Source organism: Boleophthalmus pectinirostris, unplaced genomic scaffold (genome assembly GCF_026225935.1).
Source record: "Boleophthalmus pectinirostris isolate CB_2022bp ecotype Guang Dong unplaced genomic scaffold, ASM2622593v1 HiC_scaffold_9, whole genome shotgun sequence".
Taxonomy (NCBI): Eukaryota; Metazoa; Chordata; class Actinopteri; order Gobiiformes; family Gobiidae; genus Boleophthalmus; species Boleophthalmus pectinirostris.
Window position 1 is genome coordinate 38,414,995 of NW_026571541.1, and position 10,000 is coordinate 38,424,994.

General features: G+C 46.2%; 1 protein-coding gene across 1 annotated transcript in view; it reads right to left on the reverse strand.

The window, feature by feature from the left end:
- Nucleotides 1–578: 578 nt before the first annotated feature.
- Nucleotides 579–10,000, reverse strand: part of LOC129412625 (latent-transforming growth factor beta-binding protein 4-like) — a 112,736-nt gene continuing 103,314 nt past the window's right edge. The window contains 5 exon segments of the mRNA XM_055166727.1: nucleotides 579–744; nucleotides 4,692–4,829; nucleotides 5,239–5,681; nucleotides 7,741–7,882; nucleotides 9,059–9,178. Of these exon segments, the coding sequence (XP_055022702.1) occupies nucleotides 602–744; nucleotides 4,692–4,829; nucleotides 5,239–5,681; nucleotides 7,741–7,882; nucleotides 9,059–9,178 (986 nt within the window). The 3' untranslated portion in view covers nucleotides 579–601.

Here is a 10,000-nt window from a genome sequence, read left to right on the forward strand (position 1 = left end):
GGCTGGACGACGTCATCGACCCAAAATAAAACTGTTCGTATTTTAAAAACCAAAATCGCACACAGCAAAAACAAAACGCAAACGACTGACTCCATTTTGTGTCGTTTTAGAGCTTTTTGAAGTTTCCTGGAGGCCGCTGACCCCAATTTGACCTAAATAAGAATCATTAATATCTCCAAAACTAAAACGGCACAAACCAAACTTCCTGCAGCAAAAACGAAACACAAACGACTGATGTAGTTTTTGTTTAGGTTTGTGTTTGATGGGGGCGACTTCATGCTGTAGGGGGCGCTGTGGTTCAGGTTGACGCTGTGGTTCAGGTTGAGGCTGTGGTTCAGGTGGAGACGCTGTGGTTCAGGTTGAGGCTGTGGTTCAGGTTGACGCTGTGGTTCAGGTTGACGCTGTGGTTCAGGTGGAGACGCTGTGGTTCAGGTTGACGCTGTGGTTCAGGTTGAGGCTGTGGTTCAGGTTGACGCTGTGGTTCAGGTTGACGCTGTGGTTCAGGTTGACGCTGTGGTTCAGGTCGAGACGCTGTGGTTCAGGCGGACGCTGTTGACGCTGTGGTTCAGGTTGACGCTGTGGTTCAGGTTGACGCTGTAGCTCAGGCGGAGACGCAGTAGTTGGGGCGGTTGGACAGGACGTATCCGCGGCGACACACGCAGCGGTACGATCCCTCCGTGTTCACGCAGCGAGCGTTGATGCAGGGGAACTCCAGCCGCACGCCGCCCTCGCACTCGTTCACGTCTGAAACACAACAAACACCGAAAAAAAAAACAGTCACGGCCGGAGTCTGTGGGACGCGGTTGGCTGCTCTTGTGGCTGACCGGCCGGCACACTGAGCAGGACACAGATTTGACTCGACCTGTTGACACTTTTGTTTGAGCTTTTCTGTGTCAACTTGGACGTCTCCAATTTCACTAAAACAACATCATTATATTTAAGGTTTTGCTAAAAATGTTTTCTTTCCCCCCAGTTTAGACTCTAACTTTGTGTAATTTTAATCATAAATAAATTGTTTCTTGATTTGTGTGAAACTATGATTTATAAGTGTTGTCAATCAATTGAAATATTGAATTGTGATTAATCTCATGAAGGTCATATTTAACCTGAGATTCATTGCAAATGAATCTCACATTTTTGTCGCTTGAATCATAGTTTTAATCCTCTCATCAACACAGAAGTGAAACAGTGAGTGAAGAGTCGCTTCTGTCTTCAGGACACGTCAAAGGGAGTGAAGTTCCACTGTGGGTGAAACAATGTGCTGTGACCTGAGGTATTTCTCCTGTGACCTGAGGTATTTCTCCTGTGACCTGAGGTATTTCCCCTGTGACCTGAGGTATTTCCCCTGTGACCTGAGGTATTTCCCCTGTGACCTGAGGTATTTCTCCTGTGACCTGAGGTATTTCTCCCTGTGACCTGAGGTATTTCCCTGTGACCTGAGGTATTTCTCCTGTGACCTGAGGTATTTCTCCTGTGACCTGAGGTATTTCTCCTGTGACCTGAGGTATTTCTCCTGTGACCTGAGGTATTTCTCCTGTGACCTGAGGTATTTCTCCTGTGACCTGACCCTGTGACCTGAGGTATTTCTCCTGTGACCTGAGGTATTTCTCCTGTGACCTGAGGCAAGCCCCCAGGTTCCAAAATGGCCGCCCATTCAAGTCAACGGGCTGAGCTCAGTGTCTCATGATCCCAGATTGGCCTTCAGTCCGGCGAGGTTCTTCCGGCGGCTGTGGGTCGACTGAGCCTGTGCAGTGGAGTCTTTTGTGCAGTGGAGTCTTTTGTGCAGTGGAGTCTTTTGTGCAGTAGAGTCTTTTGTGCAGTGGAGTCTTTTGTGCAGTGGAGTCTTTTGTGCAGTGGAGTCTTTTGTGCAGTGGAGTCTTTTGTGCAGTGGAGTCTTTTGTGCAGTAGAGTCTTTTGTGCAGTGGAGTCTTTTGTGCAGTGGAGTCTTTTGTGCAGTGGAGTCTTTTGTGCAGTGGAGTCTTTTGCAGTGGAGTCTTTTGGCAGTGGAGTCTTTTTGTGCAGTGGAGTCTTTTGTGCAGTAGAGTCTTTTGTGCAGTAGAGTCTTTTGTGCAGTGGAGTCTTTTGTGCAGTGGAGTCTTTTGTGCAGTGGAGTCTTTTGTGCAGTGGAGTCTTTTGTGCAGTGGAGTCTTTTGTGCAGTGGAGTCTTTTGTGCAGTGGAGTCTTTTGTGCAGTGGAGTCTTTTGTGCAGTGGTCTTTTGTGCAGTGAGTCTTTTGCAGTGGAGTCTTTGTGCAGTGGAGTCTTTTGTGCAGTGGAGTCAGTTTTTTTGCAGTGCAGTGGAGTCTTTTGTGCAGTAGAGTCTTTTGTGCAGTGAGTCTTTTGTGCAGTAGAGTCTTTTGTGCAGTCTTTTGTGCAGTGGAGTCTTTTGTGCAGTGGAGTCTTTTGCAGTGGAGTCTTTTGTGCAGTGGAGTCAGTTTTGTGCAGTGTGCAGTGGAGTCTTTTGTGCAGTGAGTCTTTTGTGCAGTAGAGTCTTTTGTGCAGTGGAGTCTTTTGTGCAGTTTTTGTGCAGTAGAGTCTTTTGTGCAGTAGAGTCTTTTGTGCAGTGAGTCTTTTGTGCAGTGGAGTCTTTGTGCAGTGAGTCTTTTGTGCAGTGGAGTCTTTTGTGCAGTTTTTTGTGCAGTGGAGTCTTTTGTGCAGTGGAGTCTTTTGTGCAGTGGAGTCTTTTGTGCAGTAGAGTCTTTTGTGCAGTGGAGTCTTTTGTGCAGTAGAGTCTTTTGTGCAGTAGAGTCTTTTGTGCAGTAGAGTCTTTTGTGCAGTGGAGTCTTTTGTGCAGTGGAGTCTTTTGTGCAGTGGAGTCTTTTGTGCAGTTTTTGTGCAGTGAGTCTTTTGTGCAGTGAGTCAGTTTTTGTGCAGTGGAGTCTTTTGTGCAGTGGAGTCTTTTGTGCAGTGGAGTCTTTTGTGCAGTAGAGTCTTTTGTGCAGTGGAGTCTGCAGTGGAGTCTTTTGTGCAGTGGAGTCTTGGAGTCTGTGGAGTCTTTTGTGCAGTGGAGTCTTTTTGTGCAGTGGAGTCTTTTGTGCAGTGGAGTCTTTTGCAGTGGAGTCTTTTGTGCAGTCTTTTGTGCAGTGGAGTCTTTGTGCAGTGGAGTCTTTTGTGCAGTGGAGTCTTTTGTGCAGTGGAGTCTTTTGTGCAGTAGAGTCTTTTGTGCAGTGGAGTCTTTTGTGCAGTGGAGTCTTTTGTGCAGTGGAGTCTTTTGTGCAGTGGAGTCTTTTGTGCAGTGGAGTCTTTTGTGCAGTGGAGTCTTTTGTGCAGTTGAGTCTTTTGTGCAGTGGAGTCTTTTGTGCAGTAGAGTCTTTTGTGCAGTGGAGTCTTTTGTGCAGTGGAGTCTTTTTGTGCAGTAGAGTCTTTGTGCAGTCTTTTGTGCAGTGCTTTTGTGCAGTCTTTTGTGCAGTGCAGTTTTTGTCTTCAGTGCAGTCTTGTGCAGTGGAGTCTTTTGTGCAGTGGAGTCTTTTTGCAGTGGAGTCTTTTGAGTGGAGTCTTGTGCAGTGAGTCTTTGTGCAGTGGTGCAGTGTCTTTTGTGCAGTGGAGTCTTTTGTGCAGTGGAGTCTTTTGTGCAGTGAGTCTTTTGGTCTTTTGTGGATCTTTTCGGCAACAACAACGCACGCACGCACGGAGCGCCGGCTCGTGTGTCACGTGATCACTTTGACCAATCAGAGCGAGAGGAGCTAGAGCGGAGCCGGAGCTAACGAATATAAACTGTTTTTTAAGACAACTGAAGGATTTTGAGCTGAGAAAAAGTTTATGATCTAAAAATAGGTAAAAATCTCCAACAAATCTGATATTTTTGAAAGCTGTAGGAACCTGTCAGACGAACACGAGCAGTTTGTGATTAAATTGCCTCTATGAGAAAAATCTTGTCTCGGGGATTTTTTCTGCTGAAGTTCCAGTGAGAGTCACTACGTCAACTGGAGGCAGAAACAAGCAGCAATATCCAGTTATTTTAATAGATCCATGACCTGAGTTTGTTCTCATGACTGAGGGGCGTCCAGTGATCTCCATTTAAGGCCGATTTATAGTTCTGTGTCGATTCGGCACACTCTGCCGCTGTCACCGTCGGTTTAGATTTATGGATCTACGTCGAGGTCGATGCACCACCAAGTAATTCACCACCACAACACGATGATTTTAAAATGTCGTCCATGTTTACAAAATGAAGAGGGAAAGTGGAGAACCGGAAATATACGTTGAGCCGATGTAGAGACGACCAATCACAGCTCTTATTGTCTGCGTCGCTTCCTCCTGCTGGTTCAACATGTAGTTATAAAATGTGGGAGGTGCACATGAGTCGACGCAGGTTCAAGGCAACACAGATTCTCTGTGTCGTGATGCAGATGATTTGTTTGATGATACTTTGTTTCTTCGCACTCGCACTGGGACTTCAGAACCGTGTCGTGCTTTGGTCCACCTCCTCCAACCGGGACTCCTCAGTTTCATACAAATTGTTTTACTTACGGTTTACAGTCGGATCCTATAGTTTTCTAACGTTACACCAGCGTTAATCTTGCAATTACAAAATTAACGCCATTAAAATAGTTTTGCGTTAATTTGTGCGTTAAAACACGATAATTTTGACAGCACTAATTTATATTTACAGCAGATTTTGTCCCATCAGATAAAGTCCAAATGAGAGAATCATCAGAACCCGTCCGGCACCTTTGGACCTTTATCGTCTCACCTGTGCAGGTCATGGAGGTCAGGTCCAGCTCGTATCCATGGTAACAGTCGCAGGTGTAACCCTCGGCGACGCGAATGCAGCGACCGTTCACACAACCGTCTGCGATCCCACAGTCCTCCTCCACCGCCTCGAACCGCCCTGGCACACACCAAGACCAGGACTAAGACCGGACTGAACCAGGACTGAACCAGGACTAAAACACGACTGAACCAGGACTAAAACACGACTGAACCAGGACTAAAACACGACTAAAACAGAACTAAACCAGGACTAAGACAGGACTGAACCAGGACTGAACCAGGACTAAAACACGACTGAACCAGGACCAAAACACAACTAAAACAGGACTAAAACAGGACTAAAACAAAACTAAACCAGGACTAAGACAGGACTAAGACAGGACTAAAACAGGACTAAACCAGGACTAAAACAGGATTAAACCAGGACTAAGACATGACTAAACCAGGACTAAAACAGGACTAAACCAGGACTAAGACAGGACTAAAACAGGACTAGGACAGGACTGAACCAGGTCTGAAGTACTGACTGTCGTAGACCCTCCTCAGTCCAGGTCTGGTGAACGGGGGGAATCGACTCCAGTCCTCTTCTCTGGTCTCGGGGTAGAACCGTTCTGAAGCGGGCGGAGTCTGGACCTCGAAGGCCTCCTCGGATCTGGGATCAGGAGGGACCAGGAAGGGCCTGGAGTCCGAACCGAACCTGGATCCATCCGGACTGAACCTGGACCCGTCTGGACTGAACCTGGACCCGTCAGGACTGAACCTGGACCCGTCTGGACTGAACCTGGACCCGTCTGGACTGAAGCTGGACCCGTCAGGACTGAACCTGGACCCGTCTGGACTGAAGCTGGAACCATCTGGACTGAAGCTGGAACCATCCGGACTGAACCTGGACCCATCCGGACTGAACCTGGATCCATCCGGACTGTAGGGAGTATCGGGATCATAGTCTGGTTCTGGGTAGTATCCTCCTCTGGAACGAGACGAAAACAGGTCAGGGGGGAGGATCTGTGGGAGGCCGAGAGTCTTGGAGGCATCAGTGTAAGAACCACAGTCCAGGACCGTTTCTTTACACAGCAGTTTTATTCCAAAAACAATCAACAAACGACATCAACAGATTCCAAAACTGGTCCCAATTTTAAAAGGACCCACAGCCTCCCAACTGGCCACTACCAACTGTTCAGGTCACAAATACATCTTCAACCAGCAAGCTCCACAAAGGAGAAACGTTCTTCATGAACAATTTATCCACAACTGTTAAGAGAAGAAAGACCAAAAGTTAAAGGTTGTATAGAGGATTTTTTAAGGGTAAAGAAACACAGCGACAGTTCTTTTTCAAATATTGTGCACGTGTGACACCACCTTCCTCAGTAGAAACATCTCCTCCCGCCTCTTTACTCTAGAAATCACATTTGTTTACATCCAGTGCGTGTTCAAAATTACTGTTGAAGTGACCTGTCTAGAAATAATTTAGCGATCGACGCATCAGTTTTTAGACTTTTCATCTGCTTTATTCGCACAGTCGTTGGAAGAGATCTCCAAGAACCACCTCAGTTTGGCTTCGCTCCTTTTCCCCTTCTCTTCTTCTTTCAGCGACCTCAAAAACGGACTTTCTTTTGTAGCGAACTGGTCGTGGATTCTCGTCCGCCGTCTCGACAAACTTTGTGTGAACTACGAGGAAGCGACAGTTTAAAAAAGCACCTAAAAACCGCCGCATAAACCGCGTAATCCCCGCGCGCCGACGAGTCAGTCACACTAGAAATGTAGGGAGTTTGATTGACAACCTAACAGCCAATAGAAAATGAGGGAGCCTCGTTTTCTATTAGCTGATGTTTATCTGCCCTCAACACATCCACAGTTGATAGATTTTCATTCTTTTTTTTTTTGGTCATCATAATTACAAAGCTGCTGCGTCTCTGTAATGGTATTTTAAACTTTCACTGACAATTTGAAACTAAAAATAAATCCTCCATACAACCTTTAAAGGAAACAACGAGCCACATTCGTCACACAAGAAACTAAACTCATTTATGATCATGAATAAAACAGAAGGAATTTGTTCACTCAGACTCATTCTACAATTAAAATTAAAAATCCATTTCATGATGTTGATATTAACACAGACGGAGAGATTTGTGTCTCTGGGACCATGAAGTTAGATTTGTTCTGTAGTTTTGACACTGAAAACCATTAACCGGAAGTTCCACAAACCTCCAGCGCGGCTCTTTTGGCTCTTGTGAAAAAGAAGAATTAGAAGAACCCGCGTGTCAGTCTTTAATTCGTTTTTCAAAATAAAGCCAAAAATAAGAAAACGGAAAAAAAACAACAGTTTTCTTCATTATTTGTCTCCAAAACCAAAATGAAAAAACAGATAATGATTCATTTTTTCAGTTTTCAATTTTGTGTTTAAATGAAAAATGGAAAAAAAGGATGACGGAACTGAACCAGGACTAAACCATCACTGGGACCAGACCGGAACCAGACCAGGAACATGGACAGGACCAGGGCTGAGACTGAGACCCGGGACCAGACCAGAACTGAGACCAAGATTGAGCCAAGGAACAGGACCAGGACTGAAACTGAGACTGAGACCGAGACCGAGACAAGACTGAGCCTGGGACCAGACCAGGACCAAACCGGGACTGAGACCGGAACCAGACCAGGACTAGACCAGGACTGAAAACGGTTCAGTCCTGGTTTAGTCCTGGTTCAGTCCGTTATCTGTTTTTTTCCATTTTTCATTTAAACACAAAATCGAAACCTGGAAAAAACAAAACATTATCTGTTGGGTTTTTTTTTTTTTTCATTTTGGTTTTGGAGACAAATAATGAAGAAAATCATTGTTTTTTTTGTTTATTTTCATTTTCTTATTTTTGGTTTTATTTTGAAAAACGAATGAACGAATGACACACGGATTTAGAGTCAAGATTAAAAGTGAATACAGTGTTTGTGTAACGCGGCGTCTGCTCCACATGAAACCGCTCCACGTACAAACCCATGAACATGAACATGAACATGAACATGCGGCTCACCCGTACGGAGAACCGATGTAGCCCGGGTCGTACCCGCCTCTGCCGCCCCCCGCAGGAGCGGAGTCGTCATAGCGCCCTCTGGAGTCGTCATAGTCCAGAGCCGGAGGGTAGAGCTCCGAGGAGAACGGAGGGAAGTACGGCACTGGGGAAGACATTCAGCGTTACACACGGTCACACTCACACACAATCCGTGTATCATTCGTTCATTCGTTTTTCAATATAAAACCAAAAATAAGAAAACGAAAAAAAGAACAGTTTTCTTTGTTTTTTCAGTTTTCGATTTTGTGTTTAAATGAAGAATTGAAAAAAACGGATAACGGCCGTTTCCCGTTTACGTGACGTCTGTGACTGCGATGCTGGACTTTTGCACCGCATACGAACTGAACCAGGACTGATCCAGGTCCGAGACCAGACCAGAACCAGAGCGGGACTGAGACCGGGACAGACCGGAACTGAGACCGAGACCAGCGGTCTGAGCGGTTCCATGTCATCGTTTGTGCGCTGGTTCTGTGTGGGGAAAGCGAGAATGTTCTGTGGACTACAGGTCCGGACGGGCTGCTCCAGAACCGCGGCTGGTTCCGAGGTGGTGCAAAGCATCAAACTGACGCTTTCACACCAACGAAAACAAACTGAACTAAGAGCTTTTGGTTCAAATGGACCAGGTCCGGGACCAGACCGGGACCAGAGCGGGCCTGAGACTGAGAAATGACCAGGACCAGACCGGAGGCTCAGAGCCCACGGCAGGACCGGAGCTCAAAGCTGAGGCTCGGAGTCAAAGCTCGGAGTCCACTCTGGTCCTGGTCTGGTCCCGGTCTGTCCCGGTCTCAGTCCCGCTCTGGTTCTGGTCTGGTCTCGGACCTGGATCAGTCCTGGTTCAGTTCGTATGCGGTGCAAAAGTCCGGCATCGCAGTCACGGACGTCACGTAAATGGGAAACGGCTGTGATCCGTTTTTCTATTCTTCATTTAAACACAAAATCGAAAACTGAAAAAACAAATCGTTATCTGTTTTTTCATTTTGGTTTTGGAGACAAATAATGAAGAAAACTGTTGTTTTTTCGTTTTCTTATTTTTGGTTTTACATTGAAAAACGAATGAACGAATGATACACGGATTAAGCACGCGCACTCTGCCTGTGTTTTTGTACTTTTCTCTTCAGCTTTTTTTCCACAAACTTTCACTCAACTGACACAAAACTAAGACAAATATTTAGCAGAAGTATTGAACAGGTGCTTCTCACCACGGCAGAGTCAGAATGAGAAACATGAAAAACCTGTGAAATGCATTTTGATTATTGTTGATGATGTTAGAGGAGTTCACCTGGAGGTCCTTCTCTGGCAGGTCCTGGTCCGGCTCTAGACCCTGGTCCGGTCCCGGGGTCTGGGAAAAGTTCGGGGTAGACCGGAGACTGCACGGAGCTGCACAGACGGGCGTAGTCCTCTGAGGAAACAACACACACCTGAGAGACGAAGAGCACGGCTCAAGGAAACTTTAAACCGTTTGTCTGGAGGAGGTCAGACTCCTCACAGACCTGAGGCGGGAATCAAACCCACAACCTGAATCTGAAAGACACCAGTCTGAGCTCGGACTCCCAGACCTCCCTCACCCCAGACACAGCAGCTCTAATCTGAGCTCCTGACTCTTTGTGTTAGAGACGTCCTCACACAGGGAGGAGGAGTGTGACTGTACAGGAAGCTCTCCTGAAACAGACGAACACTCGGGTCCAGAGGAACTGTCCCCGACCTCCACACGACGTTACAAAGACGTTTGATTGTGCAGAGTTCAGTAACGAGGGCGTCTGTGTGGTGCAGATGGAGTAAATGAATCCCGCCGTGGTGATGGTCTCCATTTGTAAAACCTTCCCAGTTTCCTTGTGAGTCCATGTTTTTTTCACAGTGAGTGCGTCACATGTCCATCAGTGTCCAGGTTATTGTCCATGTCCTGGTTCTGTCAGTGTTCGTGTTACTGTGTTTACATGCACACTGACAAACCTGGACACTCATATCCACGTGGACATGATCAAATGGAGTGTCCCGGTTTCTTGACATAATCTTACAAATGCACAAGCGCAAAAATTAACTTAAATCAATTTCATAAACCAGGAAAAATACAAACTATGAGATCTCCCACAATCCACTGCACAGAATAAATAAACTCAACTTTACAACATATAAACCAGAACCACTGTAGATCCACATCAGCCGTTTGATCAGATCATTCAGCTCTGATCACATTTGTTTACGTTTTACAGAAACGAAACTT